Here is an 18,802-nt window from a genome sequence, read left to right as displayed (position 1 = left end):
AACACATAGTATTTGTGACTTTATATTTCATGTCTTAAACTTAATTACTATGGCAGCAGTGATTACCTAGTGTCCCTATGAAGAGTTGCATATTTATATACATCAAACCTTATTTTAAGGGGAAGCAGGGAAGAGGTATCAGAACATCCATGTCATCCCCAGAAATATTCTTTATTTGTATACAATCCAATCTATTACATGTTCAAAATTAATCTTGTTACCCAATGCAACTGGAATCCCAAGCTGCCACAACCCTACAAAAATGTAAACAGAAGTAAATCTATACATTTTTTAGATGTATCTCCTGCCCAAATACTAGATTGGAAGCTAGAAAGACTGCTTTTCTCCAAACACATCACTAACTTGCTGTATCACACTGAACAAGCCACAGGACCTCATTCCTCAACACACCACCTGTAAATTGGAAACAAGTTCTCCCTCAGGAGAGTTTAAGAATGTATTATGAACCACTTGGGTTGAAATAAGCCTTTGGCATACAAAAGAGCTAAACACTTTAAAAAAACACAGCACCACATTAGCTGTGAAAATCACTTTTTTTTAATAGAACAATAGCTTCTGAAAGAGTGCCTATAAAACTCCAATTAAAATTTGATACTAAAATTCTAAAATCAGATGCAAACTTTATAGGAGGAAGCATGCTCCAGGTAGCAATCTTTCACACAAACAGATTAGAGCTAAAGCAGTAGTGACAGGCTAGACCAGTACATTACTGAACAGTATAGACCAAATCAATAACATCCAAAAATTTTTAAATCACAGTGCTTTCCAACTCACCTGTTAGAACTCCACTCATTATTCCTGGAATTCCTTGAATTTCTGTCACATTATTGAGACTAAAGTAGTCGTCACATGTAGCATTAAGAAAAGGACTATCACAAAATAGGCGCCACAAAGTTGTAGTCTTTGTTTCATTATTGCTTTCAGTAAATTTGGCACAGACATCAAAGCTGCGTTTTGACAATGTACGGTTTCCAAGGAGACAGATACTATAAACAGGAAAATAAAAACAGCAGTCCTTCAATACAGTGCTGTGCATTAAACTATTTTTTGTCTATTCAGCTTCTTTAGAAACCTGTTATAGTACTTATCTTACTCCCTGCACTGCATTTACTAAAACACTATATAGTTTCTGCATATAAAATAATAAATAATCTTTGAAACACCAATCAAGCATTTCTACTTTAAGGTATTACTATCTATTTTGCCTTCTGATTAAATCTTTGGAAAACACAATCAACTCAAGCAGCTTGGCCACTAAATAACAGAGATCATGATCCATTCAGTCCTACAAGAAAGTAGTAAAATTAAGTAATATTTAATATAATGAGGAACCTGACCAAGAAAATACAAAAGTAAGATTAAGCAAGTATGTCATGCCTTTTTCTAGCATAAATATTTCAGATGGTCCTCAAAAATACTAAAATCCAAAAGGTAGGAAATAAGCCAAGATTTAAAACCAGGGAAATTTAAAACCACTGATTGGAGTACAAATTCAAGAATCATGAAGCTGGAAGCAATTAGAACACTCAGAAATAAAAGATCTAAAACTCAGAAGTTTCCAGAAAGCAAATTCCTAACAGCAAAGAATATTAAGGATCTAGGAACATACTTTTACTAAGCTACATCAAAAAAAAAAAAGTTCAGGAGATATTCATTCCAGGCTTCCTTAATAATGAAATGATACAGAATAGCTATGAAGACAAAAGACTGAACAGCAAATACAACATTTGTGTCAGGTAAGTCAAAGAACGCATAGCACATATCCGACATTCTGAAGGAGCTCAGTTAAGAAGCTGATAACAACAGTAAACATACCACCTGGCATTAGAAGTATACCAAGCCAAGCAAAGTACAGACCTAGTACAATGTCCTGTTTGTGACAGCAGTTAGGAGTAGATGCCAGGACACCAGTACAGCTTCAGGGTACAGCATCACAGGGAAGCTGAGCAGATTTAACACAAAGCTGCTGCAAAAAAGATCATCTTGCTACTTGCCTTGTTCATTTTCTTTTGTAATTGCTATTGATTTGGTGACCCTATAGCAGCAGGGTGAATTGATTGAATGCATAGAAACTTCGTCCAGTTTGATTCAACTGGGAGATCATGAGGTAAACTTATTTTATCACTTGCACAATGGTCAAAGCTAATGGAGGTTTAGTGATGCCAATCTAACTAACCACTTAAGTGGAAGCTGGTCTTTTTGGTGACCAGCTCACCACCAGATCAGCTTTACCATAATATAAAACCACAACTGAGTTTCTCATGTTGAGGCAGACTGGTCAACATGTGAACTTTTATTGGAAAATAACCTTCTGTTTAGCTCAAACAATAATACAGCACAGTAGCTGCTATAAATAAGGTTGCCAGGAACTCGGTAGTCTTACCCATGCTACATATCCAGAGAAGCCCTCTTTTACCTATACAGGTGACTAAAGCAAGTATTTTCCTACTAGAAGTTAGTTTCTTAGAAATTCAAGTTTTCTTTAGAAAAAATGACAGTTTTGAATATAGTTTTATTTTTTCCAATGGAAGACCTGTTATCATTTTACAGTATAGTCATCAAATACTGCTTTAATGCTCAATTCATAATGTCATCAGCAACACTTCAAACATGGAATCTGTAACAATCCCACAGCAAGGGATAGCTTTAGTCCTGCATTAACAGATGGCACTTCGTAACAAAAGTTACCAGGCTATTCTGCCAATGTGTTGAGCAGTATCATTTTGTCTTCTCTCCAAACAGAAAATGGTGTACAAAAAACAACCCATATACTGATAACTGGGCAAAAGAAATAATTCTTAGTGGGCTAATAATGAGCTAAAACAAGTACAAGTTAGAAGCAGTGAGAAGCAATATGCCACGTGTGAAATAATTAAATTTGATTTTATTAACAAGAGGGCAGAAAGCCTTCATAAACACAAATGAATTTAACACTGCAATGTCTCCATTTTAAGTAGGGAGAAATGGAAGTTTCAAAGATTTCCTCATGACAAAAAGTTTGAAAGTATATTTCTTTCATAACTATGGTTCATAGCTACAGTTTTCTTGAAGTTTTCACCTTACACATTTTTAGTTTAATTCTTTAGATAAAGCAGACATATTTACTGTCAGCAAAAAATACCTTCCTGTTCTTTAGGTGTGGATGGAATAACAGCCAGTAACTAAGTACCAAAGAAAATTTTCCAGAGTATCATGTCTTATGAACAACACAAGAAAGATTCAGATAGGTATTTCAAAGTAACAAATGAGCACATAATTGCCTAAAACACATAAAACCCACTACTGAAGCCAACGTGCTTGTATGTTGAATTTTAGCTTAAAAGATGAAATTATTACAGTAGCTATTCCCTTCCCCCCGTTTTTTTTTTTTGTTGGGTTTTTTTTTTTTAAATACCCCACTCTACTTAAAGATACTGCACTTACGGAAAGTCAGGTGGGTCAAAAGCAGTCTTAATAACTCCAGCATATATGGCAATGATGGAAAGAATCACACAGGCAAGGAATACCAGTGCAAGTTTGTTGACATACTTTACTCCCACAAAAACTACTATGGCCATCAAAGTGATAATACACGTTCCATAAACTCTCATGTTGTTCAGCATAGCCTCTGTTTCGTCACCAACCTCTTCTGCTTTGAATATTGCAGCGCTTGGAGAAATGTAGGTCTGCAAGAGATATGGCACACTATCACACATATAATAGCAAAAACTTTTTAAGGAACAATTTACTTGAACTTCAAAATCTAAACTTCTGTTACAATATCAGTTTTATTCTCTCACAAACCAGTTCAACCAGATGCCATGGGCATTTAGAAAACATAGAAGTAAAAGGAAGGGGGAGACAGAGATGAAGAAAAATGTATTTTGAGAATGAGGTATGCTTTTGATCCAGCTTCTTCTCTCCTCTTTATAAGTTCCCACTCCTTAAATCCATGTCTCTGCTAAGCAGGAAAAACCACTAAGGACAGGGGGATGGGTTGGGGTGGCTAGGGAACTAGCAACAAAATTGGGATGAAAAAGCCAAAACTATAAACCATATACACTATCTCAAACCAGATATATCCTCAGATTCATCTGAAGAATTTGCCAATTAATAATTCCATTGATGGAGACCAAATATGAAGTCAATCAAAACCATAAAAACACCTGAAAACATTTCCAGTACTATCACCCCTGCACTACATTTCATAAAATTCAAAGAAAGATATCTTAAGCATCGTACCTTGATAAGTGTTTTTAACTTTTAATCTGAAGTTGCAACAGCACAATTTAAGATCAATGTGACAAAGCTCAGTCCCATGCTAAAACAGACAATTTAAGCAACTGTAATTTCAGATAGGATTCACTTACAGATCTCAATTTCATGTCATTTTTTTCTGGGTTCTACCCAAAAAAGTTGGAAGCACATCTTATAGGACTTATACCGATAAACACAAATGAAAAGACAAATTCTGACCTATAGTTCTGAGATGTTTGTGTACAACACTGCATGATAAAGGTATCTTTATTGCTTCTACCAACACCTTTACATAAAAAAAAATTATTCTGCTCAGCTGTCAGGGGAGTACTGGGGCTTGAGGCAACTCCACTCCTTCAAAACAACTGTTAAATTACCCATTTTAAAACTAACTTCTACAGGCAGGAAGAAACTTTGAGCAGGAAGCTATCCTGATATGTCCAGAACCAAAATACAAAGACAGACTTAGGCAATTCTTTACCAGAATTTTCTTAAAATTTAATTAAATTAATTGTAAATTAAATTTAAATCTAGCAAATTGATACTTACTAGAATGCTAGAAGGAATTAAAATTGTCACGTCACCATGAAATAAAAAAAAAGCAAAATGAAAACCTGATTACAGATAGAGTATTTCCATATTGATAGAAAATTCTACATTGTAATGTTGCAGAACTATCAGGCTCTGTATGGAGGTACTCTAGAAGGTTTTCTCATGTGCTTTGTTGCCCTGCTGTTCACAGCTTTTGCTGAGCAAAGTCACAGGCAGTTGACTGATTTCTGCCCCTCCAAATAACCCGTGTTTCAGTGGAGAAAAAAATCAAAATCAGTACTTGGTGCTTTGTGGCTATGACAGGGGCCTGTTCTGAGGTCTTCTGCCAGCTATGACATCCTAGGAGACTTTTCACTTCAAATTCCATAGCTGAACACCCTACATGTTTATTAGCAATACGTAAAGTCAGCATTTACGTAGAGAGAGCAGCGCACCAAATCCAATTCACCACTTGACACAGTACTAGTGGTGTTAATGCAGCTCGTATCTCAGAAGCTAGTGGTAGCGAGTGTGCAGTATCTCTTTAATTTCAAATCCAGGCTTTTTTGAATTTATGACATGGGTCATAGTAAGTAACAAGAAGGAGGAATCCTGAAGTACCTCCTGTGCATACCCACAGTCTCTGGTATGATGACCACTAGCTGTCTGGCTGCTCCTGGATGAAGCAAAGCCACAGCAGCTGGGCCACTGCCGTACAGGCAGTCTTCCACAAGCACCTTTACAGGAATATGGAATTTCACAGCCAGTAGTCTGAAAAGGAGGAATAGATTCTTAATTCCTGCCTCATAAATGTGCCTTTCATGTTCTCAATAACCTTTCACTGGGCAGAAGCTTTCCCCAGTGCACATGGCACTGCCGAGCACTGCAGAAGCTGAAAAGCTCCTGTGAGTTATCCTGGCAATGCCGCTTGATGCCAGGCCCACAGACTTTGATTTGGAAGGAGGAGGGGAGTCCTAGACCTTAAGAAAAAAAGGCTTAAAAAAGGACTTACACTATAATTACCTAGAGTAAACAGCTCTTTTAATAGAAACATAGAGCCAACTAGGTGTGTTGACTGTTTACTGTAAGTAGGTGCCAGATTTAAAGTCTTACAGTCATGATCTGAAAACCAGAATAGTAAAATGTAAAATTAATTCCAGTAGATACAAAATAAGTGGAAGCTCTCCTGAAGAGCTCGTTACAGGATTCAGGGCTCAGAGGTATACAGCCTGGGAAAAGTTAAGTAAGATATATGTTGAGAAGTTACAGCAAGACAAAAAAAAACAAAAAAGAAAAAAAAAGAAAAAAGCTGTTGAAAAGACAAAGGAGGGGTAATACCATGAAATCCACACCTTTGTTAAAATTTGTGAGTCACAAGGAAAGGAACCAAAACCCTCTCGTGTTAGATGAAAGAAGAAAAATGAGTAAGACTTCATTCAGAGTCAAAATAAAGGAAGAGTCCAAAGGAAAAAAGATAAACTGACTCTCAAGACAGAATCTTTAGCTTTTCAATTCCAAGTCTAAGATGACCTAAAGAAAGCGTTATGTGCAACTGTATTTTTGTTTAGAAAGAGAGGAGGACATACAACACAAAAGCAGCATAACACATGGATCAAACCTTTTGTAAGTTTGCTGTGGTGCACCGTGAACACATGCAAGTAAATGTTTAAAGAAGAAATTAATTCCTTCACACTTATAAACACACTATTTTTTTAAAAAAAAACAAACCTAAAATAACTTGGCATTACTAAACTCAAATGACATTTCAGAGGCCCTGAAAACAAGCACTGTCAACTATAATTTCACATGCAACCTACTGTGGGACTGCATTAATTCTTGTGGCACTGTCATTTTTGATACCAAAGTCGTAGTTTTAAGTTAGTATCAAAATCACCAAATTGTCTCAACACGTTTCCAAATTTTACCTGTTGATCTGATGTCGTTTTCCACAAAACCTTCTGAAATATTTTTCATCTCCAGTTTTTTAGGTCTAGTTTAGTTCTATACCTTTAGTTTTGGAATTTTAGGCATGCCTTACTAAAATTAATAGTTTTCCTTGCAATTCTGTAGGCATACAGTAGCACAGGCATTATTTACGGGACATTTGCTATTTGAACATGTTATGAAGAGGAGAAAACATATATATTGCACCTAGCACAAATTAGTAATTATCAGTTACCGAATTCTGTTTGGTTCCTACTTTAAGTAGAACAAACTTACATCAGACAGCCCTTTATCTGTTTTTGTATTGCTGATCAGAATTCGTTGGACTTCTAACAGTCAAAAATAGAGTAAGAATAAATTGACATACTGGAAACAACAGTATCAAAACATTAAAAATCACCAAACTAGGATGCATTTTAGGCCAAATACATTCCTCCACAACCTCCCCAAACAGTTCAAATACATTTAATCTTAAGAGAAACTAGTACTTACCAATAAAATTTCAATGGTACCAAGAATGTACATTGCTCCTGCAAAGGTTGTACCCAAGTAGAAACAAAGTCCCACTGCTCCACCAAATTCTGGCCCTAAAGATCTTGAAATCATGTAGTAAGAGCCTCCAGCTGTGAATTTAACAACAAAAAAAAAAGACTCCAGCCCTTCAGATTAAGGACAGCAGTACACAACAAAAGTTTGAATAATTCAATCAACCTAATCAAGATAACTACTGCATGCATCTCCATTGAAAAGTTCATAGCAAAACTATTCAATCTCTATACCAACTAGGCAGTTAGGGAGATTCACTTTGAAACATACATTTTATGTGCATTTTCTGGGGAAATGAAAGTAAGCACCAAGGGGAAAAAAAAAAAAAAAAGAAGAACAAATCCACAAGTAAAACAATCAAAAAGTAAATTAACAACAGGATATACGGGTATAAATAGATGCCAATCAATCTTTAGTTGTTAACCTCAAGCTGTTCACAAACAAACAATAAACTTCCAGAATAATTTCTTTACAAGATAAGGACAAATCAGAATTTGTCTTATTACCGTACGTTATTTTTCTTTTCTGTATGTGAAACCATTAGCACATTTAATACAGGCATTAATTTCACTACCATTTCAAAGTGCTAGGTAGGGATTACTTTTTCTTGTCTACTCATATACTATTCATTTTGTCCCTGATTTTTTCAATTATTCTCACTCATATTTCCCATATACGTGCATCATCTTTCTTTTAAGTCACAAACTACAAGTCTTATTTCCATTGTACCATTGCACTTTCAATAAGGCTCTAGGTTTCAAGCTCTTTATCTTGACTTCCCTCCAACCCCCTCAAGGCACGCTCTCCTCTATCTCCTCTTGAATTCATGATGTTTGTACAACTCGGGACAATTGAGGATGAAAGAGGAGACAAAAGAAGTGATGGACCTTGACAGGCTTGAAGCAGGCCTGTGGCGAGCCTCACTTAGCTCAACAAGGCCCAGTGCAAGGTCCTGCACATGGCTCAGGGCAACCCCCAGCATCAACACAAGCTGGGCAAAGAATGGACTGAGAGCAGTCCCGAGGAGCAGGACTTGGGGGTGCTGGTGGACAGAAAGCTCAACATGGCCCAGCAACATATGCTTGCAGCCCAGAAAGCCAACCAAATCCTGAGCTGCATCAAGAGAAGCATGGCCAGCAGGTCAAGGGAGGCAATTCTCCCCCCACTATTCTGCTCTTGTGAGACCCCAGTCGGAGTGCTGTTTTGAGCTCTGGAGTCCCCAACACGAGAAGGATGTGGACCTGTTGGAATGAGTCCAGAGAAGGCTACAAGGATGCTCAGAGGGCTGTAGCACCTCTCCTATGGAGACAGGCTGAGAGAGCTGGGGTTGTTCAGCCTGGAGAAGAAAAGGCTCCAGGAAGACATCAGAGCACCTTCCAGTACCTAAAGGGGCCAACGAGAAAGCTGGAGAGGGACTTTTTAGTAGGTCCTGTAGCAACAGGACAAGGGGGAATGGTTTTAAACTGAAAGAGGGCAGATTTAAATTAAATATTGAGAAGAAATTCTTCACTCTGAGGGCAGCGAGGCGCTGGCACAGGCTGCCCAGAGCAGCTGTGGATGCCCCATCCCTGGCAGTGCCCAAGGCCAGGCTGGACGGGGCTGGGAGCAGCCTGGGCTGGTGGGAGGTGTCCCTGCCCGGGGGCAGGAACTAGGCTATCTTTAAGGACCCTTCCACACAAACTATTCTATGATTTTAAACAAATATACACCAGCCTTGTATAAAATTAGTCCGCAAATAAGATATACACTTCTAATCAAAGGGCAGAGTCTGAAACTGCTTTTCAAGATGGCTGGACAGCTGAGCCTAAAGAGTGCTGGTGAACAGAGTTACATCAGTTGGCAGCCAGTCACAAGCAGTGTCCCCAGGGCTCCATGCTGGGCCCCGTCCTGGTTAGTATCTTTACTGACAATCTGGACAAGGGGATTGAACGACGACAGCGAGCTGGGGGGGAGTGTGGATGTGCTGGGGGGCAGAGGGCCCTGCAGGGGCGTCTGGGCACGCCGGGCCCATGGGCCAAGGCCAAGTGATGGAGGTGCAACACGGCTCTGTGCCAGGCCCTGTCTGGGGGGCACCGCAGCCCCCGGCAGCTGTGGGCTGGGGCAGGGGGCTGGGGAGCTGCCCAGCAGGGAAGGCCTGGGGTGGGGGTGGCTGACAGGTGGATGGGCATGGGCCAGCCGTGTGCCCGGGTGACCAACAGCATCACAGCTCGTATCAGAAACCGTGTGGCCAGCAGGGCCATGGCAGTGATTGGCCCCCTGCACTGGGCGCTGGTGAGGCTGCACCTCAAATACTGCGTGCAGCTTTGTGACACTCACTTCAACAGTGACACAGAGATGCTGGCACCTGTCCAGAGACTGGGGCACCAGTCTGATGGGGCATGGCTGAGGGAACTGGGGCTGTTTAGCCTCGAGAGGAGGACACTTAGGGGGAGCCTTAGTGCTCCCTACAGCTGCCTGACAGGAGGCTGTAGACAGGGGGAGTCAGTCTATTCTCTCAGGTAACAAGCGACAGCACAAGAGGGAACGGCCTCAACCTGTACCAGAGATTGGATACGAGGAAAAAAAAAAAATCTTCACTGACAGGGTGGTCAGGCATTGGGACAGGTTGCCCAGGGAAGCAGCAGAGTCACCATCCCTAGGGGTGTTTAAAAAAACCCGCATAGACTTGGCACTTAGGGCCGTGGTTTAGTTGTGGATTTAGTAGTGTTAGGTTAATGGTTGGACTCTGATCTTAAGAATCTTTTCCAAACTAAATGATTCCATGCTTCAATATGAACAAAAGAGACAAAAAAAAGTTTATGATCCATCACCAATCCTTTTGCTAAATATAATGCTGTCATATGAACAGTAAGAGACAAGATCCTGCTGCTCAGAAGGTCTCTTTCAATCCTAGGTTCCTGTCTGTGCTCTCTGCCTCCTCTATATATTCCAGCAGAAGCAGCATTTCTCTGAAACTGGCACCAACAACAAAAAAAAAAAAAGTGAAAATTAAGACCCGTCTAGTTTAAGACCTGCAAACTTCAAAGAGTCCTGTGACACTCAGATATTAAGCAAAGCTTTTACTATGAACTTTAAAAATATGAGAGGGGGAGAAAAGAGCAGTACATTTTCATTATCTGGATACTGATTAGAATAACTACACTTCATTATTAGTTTTAAGTATTTGAAACATTTTTATTGTATTTATATTTCCTATATGACATTGTATCCATGAAATACACTTATTCTACACCCTGCACAAGTTATAGCATTTGCTTTTGCTCAACAACTTACAAATCTGTTCTGGAACCCCTTACTGAGCTGTACAGAGTTCATAACAATGCCAGAACACCAGTATTATCAATAAACATATTGAGAAACTGAAAAGGGCAAGAGTTTCAAAGGCTAACTGATTTTACATCTAAAAAAACTTATCAGCTTCATAACTGAAGAGAAACACGTTTATGTATTTATCCTGAAAATTTAAGGAGATAAGCGTAACCTAGAGTGCTTATATAGACAAAGATTTCTGCTGTTAAGACTGGCTGCTATTCTTGCAGGAAACAACATAAGTAGCTCCAGTGTTTAGAAATGGAGTCCAGGCAAATTTGGGGGCAGGGGAAGAAACAACAGCAGCCTTACTTGTAAGTGTGAAGAAATCTGCTTTGCATGAAGACAAGTCTCCGTGAGTTCAAGTTATAACATCTTATCTTTCATTCAAACAGAATTAAGTGATTGATGACAAATGTGTGCTACAGCTCATAATTCCCAGAAAGTCCAGTTAAAAGATTGCATCTCACCTTAAAAAGTAATTTCTAAATCAGTTAAAAGAAAATATGCACTTGACACAAAGGTATTACTCTTGATATCTCAGACTACAGTAATTTCTTATCCCAGCTTTAAACTTCCATCATTTGATCATTCACTATTTCAGATAAAATTCTTCATTACCTGGAACTACACCATTTGTTGCTATTGCGCTCATTGAAATTGCAGTTAGCATAGTCTGTGGAAAGATGAAATAGAGGAAATTTAAAATACTGGAAGTTTTTTGAAAGATGGGGCAAGAGAAAGTGATCAAATGAAAAAAAGGTGGGTTTGTTTTTTTTTTTTTTTTTACATAAGATGTCACAGCAACTAAAAATAATCATAACTTTGGTTAGGGATATCCAGGTAAATTAAATACTAAATTTTTCAGTAGAAGATTCAGTTAGTTTAGATGTTTGAGACAGTCTTTTGCAAGAACTTGAAGAATACAGGTCACAGAATGTACTTAAAATAAGATGTTCATTATTCCGATTAAATAGTAGTGAAAACCTGACCAAGCGTCACTGTTATGACAATATCATCTACTAGGTCTCACATTTCAAAATATTAATTTATAGATGTAAAGCTGTGGATTGATTTCTAGTTTATATTCCAGTTTGTTCTGTGAAAAGCAGAACAGTTCAAATCTCAATATAAATCATGAAATACTTGCTAAAATCAAGTTTAATAAAATCCATATAATACTTCAGGAAAAAGCTTACTCCAACTCAGAAGATGTAGGCTTCACACAGGCTAGAATGACATGACACTCAGTGCAGATACAGATAGATACACACTCACCAACACCCCCCCCATGTGACTCAACTGCATGATATTTAACAGATATGGAGAAACCTTTCTCTGCTGTTCATACATTAGAGGACAACAGTACTCTTGTTAACAGAGAATTTGGCCCATATTTTTTAAAAAAAGTTAACTTACACAAGCACAACACATGAACACGATGATGAAAGACTCTAGAACTCCAGCTGTTCCCACAATCCATGTTAAACGTAAGAAAAGGATGACTCCCAAGATGTTTTGCAAGCAGGGCAGGTACACACCAATAAAAGTGCCCATACGTGGAACCTGGAAATGAAATCAGAACATTTAATTCCTTTGCACTGAACACTTTAAACCCATAAGTACTTTATTCCACAAGCACTTATCACAAATGCTCCATGAACAAATGCCAAGTGAAATTGGTAGCTTCAGAGCGTCCAGCTTTGCAAGTATTCTAAGGCTACTTATGCAGAAAGATCCCTGAAAAAACAGAAGACTACTTGTGATAGCAAACTCTCTTGTTCCACAGGAATTAGGATGAAACCCTGATAAGGATAGGATGCCCCTTTATCTGTTGATTACAAAGCTTTACAAACCGTTTTCTAAAATACCAGTTACCGACTACCACTGAAGAGAAGTTACTGCCACAATCAAAGTATCAAGTATGTTCTGCAAAAACGTGACCATCCATTGCCCTGTAGCTGGCCCACAAAATGATAATTCCAAGATACATGTTCTCGATTTTAAAAAAAATTACAAACAAAGTATTATGACAAGGCCAGGAGAAATGCAGAGCTGACTACAATTTGTTTCCTCAAAAGCTGTAAAACCTGCCAGAACATAGTATATTTGTTTGCAGTTTTTATCTGCTGGTGATTATCATGGGTCAAGACACACACAAAAATATTCATGCCTCATTAAAATTCCAGTCTTCTACACTTAAGAAGAAAATCAGGCCCGAAATATTCAGCTTAAAAACAACAGTTATACACAGTAGGTTTCCAGATAAAGAAGTTCTTCTTAGACCACAACTCAGGCTGTGAAAAAAGGCGTTCAATTTAAATAAATAAGTATTGGTGCTCTGTAAGTGTCCTGGTTTAACACCAGCCAGCAACTAAGTATCACACAGCCGCTCGCTCCCTCCCTCCCCCTGCCCACGGCAGTGGGATGGGGGGGGAGAATCAGAGATAGGTAAAACTTGTGGGTTGAGATAAGAACAACTCAATAATTGAAATAAAGTAACATATGCTTAAAATAAGAACAACAACTGTAATGAAAAGGAGCGAGAAAGGGACAAAAGAATTAAAACTCATGGCAGGGGGGGAACAGACCACAAAAAACCCCCACCAAAACCACCCACAAGTGATGCACAATACAATTGCCCACCACCTGCTGACTGATGCTCAGCCAGTCCCCTAGCAGTGATAGGCCCCTCCTGGCCAGCTCACCCCAGTTTATATACTCAGCATCACATTCTATGGTATGGAGTATCCCTTTGGCTTCTTTTCCCATGCTCTGCAACTGAGCAGGTGCACACATTAGAAGTCCTTGATTTAGAGTAAGCACTACTTGGCAACAACTGAAACATCAGCGTGTTATCAACATTATTCTCATGCTAAATCCAAAACACAGCACTACACCAGTTACTAGGAAGAAAATTAACTCTATCCCAGCCAAAACCAGGACAGTAGCTTTCCCTTACTTCATACTATTTATGTATGTCATGCCACACTTTCCTGTCTTTTGATATAAACCCAGAGATATCGGTCCCTTAGTCTGTGGACCACCCCTCTATAAATTCATTAAATTCATTTGTCCACAAGGTGAGCTCCATCTGTTGTAACAGTCTTTCAAGGCAAGAAAGATGGTATGAGGTGTTGGATTGCTGCATGTTGAAGCCAGTTCCGATTCCAACGCCACTGCGCTGGTCCTGTCTCATCAAGGTTCATTCTTCATTAATGCGGCAACTGGGAGGGAGTCAGGTTCAGCTCTCCAAACCCAGAGCAGCAGAGATGGCCACCATGACATACCCTGCACACCGATGGGCATATAGAAATGATAACATATATATACAGCAACATATAGCAATTAACATCACACGACTTACTTTATTGGGTATTTCCACCCAAAATCAAGTCCTCAAGTATCTGAATTCCCTGTCCTCCCACATTATCCACCAAGTGCACCTAGGTCCTCAAGTAAAAGTAACCTCACAAATGGGTTTGCCTTTGGCCGAGGCAGGGATGACCCAGTGTATTTTTAAAGGTGCACTACAGGGATTTTAGCTCCTCCTACAGTACGTAAAAGCTTTGATTGGGCAGGGTAGCTCAATTAGCAGATCCCCTAATGTTGACTAACCAGGTGGCTTTTGCTAAATGCGTACCCTAATGTTTGAAGGTCCCATCACCCACTGCTCTCAGCATAGTCTTTAACAGACCATTGTATCATTCCATTTTTTCAGAGACTGGTGCGTGATAAGGGATGTGATATACCCATTCAATGCCATGCCAGTGTCTATGACATTGTTTTGGAAATGAGTCCCATTGTCCGACTCTATTCTTTTTGGGATGCCATGTCACCACAAGACCAGTCTTTCAAGGACCAGGACAGTGCTGCAGGTGGTGGCATGGGACACCAGATATGCTTCCAACCATCCAGTGGTCGCTTCCACCACTGTAAGCACATTGGTGCTTGCCTTGGTAGTCTGTGGGAGTGTGATACAGTCAGTCTGCCAAGACTCCCCATATTTATATTTCATCCATTGTCCTCCAACCCAAAGAGGCTTTAATTGCTTGGCTTGCTTAATTGCACCACATTTCACATTCATGGATCACCTCTGCAATAGCATCCATGGTTAAGTCCACCCCTCGGTCTCAGGCCATGTGTTGCATCTCTTCCTTGATGGCATGAAGTGTCATGAGCCCACCGAGCTATAAATAATCTAACTTCATGTTGCCAATCCAAATCTACCTGAGCCACTTCAATCTTGGCTGACTGATCTACCTGCTGGTTGTTTGGATGATCCTCAGTGGCCCGACATCTACATGACATGCTTTTACAGCCAGGTTCTCCACCCAGGCAGCAGTATCTTGCCGCAACGTGGCAGCCCACATGGAAACTGTTTGCCAGTTGCTCTGTTTCCATTGCTGCAGCCACCCCCACAAAGCATTTGCTACCACCCATGAGTCAGTATAGAGGTAAAGTATTGGCCATTTTCCTCAATCAGCAGCATCTAAGGCCAGCTGGATAGCTTTCACCTCTGCAAACCAACTGGACTCACCTTCTCTTTCAGCAGTTGCTGCTACTTGTTGGAAAGTGACTGTATGGAGTCCCCTACATCTCCTATGCTTTTCTACAATATGGCAGGACCCATCAGTAAGCATGGCATATTGCTTGTCATGTTCCAGCAATTTATTGTACAATGGGGCTTCTTCAGCATGTGACACCTACTCCTCTGGTGATATTCTGTTTACCTTCTGGCCAGTCCATAATAATTTCCAAGATTCCTGGATGACTGGGATTTCCTATCTGAGCTTGTTGGGTGATCAGCACAACCCACTTACTGCACATAGCATCAGTTGCATGATGTGTAGAAGAAATCCTCCCTTTAAATGCATAGGCCAGCACTGGCAACCAGGGTACCAGGAGGAGCTGGGCTTCCGTGCCAGTCACTTCTAAAGCAGCGCAAGCCCCTTCATAAGCTGCCAACATTTCTTTCATTTGGAGTATAGCGGGCCTCTGGTCCTCTGTATCCCTTACTCCAAAAGCCCAAGGGTCAGCCTTGAGTCTCCCCTGGTGCTTTCTGCCAGAGGCTCCAGGTAGGGCCATTCTCCCCAGCTGTGGTGTAGAGCACATTTTTTACACCTTGCCCTGCGTTCAGCCTGGCCCAAGGGCCACTGCTTGAACTATCTCCTGTTTCATCAAAGGCCTGTCATTGTTCAGGGCCCCATTTGACATAGTTCTTCTTCTGGGTCACTTGAAAAAGAGGGCTTACAATCAGACTGTAGTTTGGAATGTGCATTCACAAAAACCCCAAAATGCCTAAGAAAGCTTCTGTTTCTTTCTTACTAGTTGGTGGAGACATAACAGTTATTTTGTTGATCACATCCACTGGGATCTCACTATGTACATCTTGCCATTTTATTCCCTAAAACTGAATCTGCTGTGCAGGTTCCTTGATCTTACTTTGCTTTATGGCAAAACCTGCTTTCAGGAGGATTTGTACTATTTTCTTCCCTTTCTCAAAAACCTCCTTCTGCCATATTGCCCCATATGATGGTTTAATCAATGTATTGCAGGTGTTCTGGACCTTCACTTTGTTCCAGCGCAGTCTGGATCAGTTCACAGCAGATGGCAGAGCTGTGTTTCCATCCCTGAGGCAGTTGATTCCAGGTGTGTTGGACACCCCTCCAACTCAAAGCAAATTGTGCCTGCACTCTGCTGCCAAAGGGATTAAGAAAAATGCATTTGTGAAATCAACAGTGGCATTCATTTGGCTGCCTTTGACTCCAGTTCACGCTGAAGTTCTAGCATGTTTGGTACAGCAGCATAACTTCATTCAGGCCAAGACAATCTATTGCTAGTCTCTATTCTCCATTAGACTTCTGCACTGGCCATATGAGGCTAGTAAAGGGGGAGAAAGTCCTGCTGATCACTGCTTAGCTCTCCAGTCAACAACTCAGCTTACGGATGGGAATCAGGGAGTCTCAGCTAGTGTGATATTGCCATCAGTACACCACTGGTGTAGCGATCAGCACCTGTTGTTCTCTGACCTTCAGCAACCGCCACAACACAAGGATTCTCCAAGAGATCAGGCAAGGTAGACAGCTGCCTAATTTTGTCCATTTCCAAGACAGCTGCTATACAGAAAGCCAAATGGTACCTTTTTGGGTCCTTAAAACACCCTCTCCTAAGATAGTCTATGCCAAGGATACATGGAGCCTCTGGGCCAGTCACAATGGGGCCTTTTGCCACTCGTTCCCAGTCAGGCTTACTTCAGCCTCCAACAGTTAGCTGTTGAACTCCCCTGTCACTCCAGAAATACTAATGTGTTCTGCCCCTTCGTAGCTTGATGGCATTAGGGTATGCGGTGCACCAGTATCTACTAGAACCTTACACTTCTGTCAGTCTGACATACCAGGCCATTGGATCCACACAGTCCAGTAAACCCAGTTGCCCCTGCCCTCTACCCAGCCAGAGGCAGGGCCCCTCTAGTTCTGGTCATAGGATTCTCCACCAGGGCAGCAAGTGGTGCAGAGCAGCTGTAACGTGGAACAGTCTTGCCCACTTAAGTCTTGCAAAAATGGATTAGAATTCCTTTCTACAGGCTCTGGAGTAAGATCAGCCCTTCCACTCTCCCTAGGAAAATGTCCACTAGAGACTGGAGCAGCAACCTTCATGAAAGAACCCCCAGTTGTGACTGTTCTTCCTTGCAATTCATGTACTCATGCCTCCAGGGTCAAGGCAGATTTTCCATCCCACTTCCTCACGTAATCTCTATGGTTCCACAGGTAAAACCCCAGGGTGTCCATCTCCTGTACTCTCCCTCCTGAGCAGAAGGACACTTACTGTTAATAGCCAAAAGACGTGGGTCTGTACAGGTGAGGAGGTAGGAACTATCCTCTTTGAGTTGCTGGACCTCTTTCTCCACAGTCAAGATGAGGGAGGAAGAGATGTTGTCTTCATATTCCCATAGCTGGCGAGCCACTTCATCCACCATTGATGCCACTTTGTCTCTCCAGCTCATTACTGCCAATAAGTTGACATATGATGCTGGTGTGCTCCATACAAATTTCCACCACATGGGTCACGGGCATTTGACTTCATCTGAATCTGTGGGTAACTACGCATTGTTCAGGTCATGATAAATCATCTCTAGTATGAGTAATTCCCTCAGTAACATGATACCTCTCTCTATTTCAGTCCATTTCCCTGGGCCCCACGTAATATCCTCCTTGAAGGGATGGATATCTTTCCGTCATGCTTGACAGGAGTTGTCTCCAGAGACTGAGGATTACATCCCTCTTCCAATTGCCTTGTCAATGCCCCCTTCCCTAGAAAGTGATCCCAGCTGCTTGGGTTCACAGTCTTTTAATTCAAAACTACTAGCCCCATTATCCCAGCATTGGAACAGCCAGGTGGTAACATGCTCACCTGCTTGACAGATAAAATCTTTTTGCATATTTTGTGGCTCATTCAGGGATAGTGATCTGTCTCTTCCTCTTGTTCCTGTGGTGGCCCTGCTCTGTCCTTTACTGAATGAGTCTATTTTCATGTCCAGTTCTTCTTGCATGTAGGGGCAAATGACACCAATACAGGTTGGTTCTCTGCATCACTCATCACCAGGGGCCTGACTAGTTGCCATGCCAGTCAGAGACCTAAGCAGCTGCAGCTAGTTGCCTAACTCGAAACAAGATTGGAACCACCACATTCAGCATTCCTAGCAATAGGATCAGGACCAGAAACAGGGTGTTTTCAACATCCCAAGGGTGTTCCCAAGACTTTCAGATTTCTTAAATGCTTCTCTAATTAGCCTGGAGAAGGGGGAGATGTAGGAAGATGTCTCCCCCATAGGTTGGCTCTCCGAGAAAAATCAGAAGGTGTAATCACTAACTGTTTCCACTAGATGGCTCCCGAAGTACAGAAGTGAGGACAATACCGAGTCCTCACACCAGAATAGTTTCATGATCAAAGATCACAGCAGATCACATGCCAGTATCACAAAGTAAAAAAAGATGAGAACCAGGCCCCAGGGGTGATAAATACCAAATCAACAGCTTAATTGCAGCATATGTTTGCTAACATAATGCAAATACGAGACCAAGCTTAACAACTCGGAGCAAACAAATAAACATTACTACCAGTGACTATTAAACCGATCTGTCATTACCTCAATCCTTCGAGAACCATGTCAGGTGCCAAAAAGCACTGTTGTAGCCAGCAACTAAGTACCATG

At 40.9% G+C, this 18,802-nt stretch overlaps 1 protein-coding gene across 7 annotated transcripts in view; it reads right to left on the bottom strand.

Annotated features, from left to right (window-relative positions):
* LOC102057384 (solute carrier family 12 member 7) overlaps window positions 1–18,802 on the bottom strand; it is a 77,482-nt gene that overhangs the window by 34,121 nt on the left and 24,559 nt on the right. For 6 of the 7 annotated variants that reach the window (XM_055707225.1, XM_055707226.1, XM_055707221.1 and 3 more), the window contains exons 4-8: window positions 12,007–12,153; window positions 11,209–11,263; window positions 7,225–7,355; window positions 3,445–3,686; window positions 796–1,007 (exon numbers count right to left, since the gene is read on the bottom strand). In XM_055707225.1, the coding sequence (XP_055563200.1) occupies window positions 796–1,007; window positions 3,445–3,686; window positions 7,225–7,355; window positions 11,209–11,263; window positions 12,007–12,153 (787 nt within the window). Of the gene's footprint in view, window positions 1–795; window positions 1,008–3,444; window positions 3,687–7,224; window positions 7,356–10,899; window positions 11,027–11,208; window positions 11,264–12,006; window positions 12,154–18,802 lie in introns of those variants that run through there. The other variant, XM_055707227.1, reaches the window with a different exon arrangement.

The sequence above is a fragment of the Falco cherrug genome, chromosome 4, assembly GCF_023634085.1.
Source record: "Falco cherrug isolate bFalChe1 chromosome 4, bFalChe1.pri, whole genome shotgun sequence".
In the NCBI taxonomy this organism is placed as follows: Eukaryota; Metazoa; Chordata; class Aves; order Falconiformes; family Falconidae; genus Falco; species Falco cherrug.
Note: the sequence above shows the minus strand (reverse complement) of the source record. Positions and strands in the feature narration are given on the sequence as shown.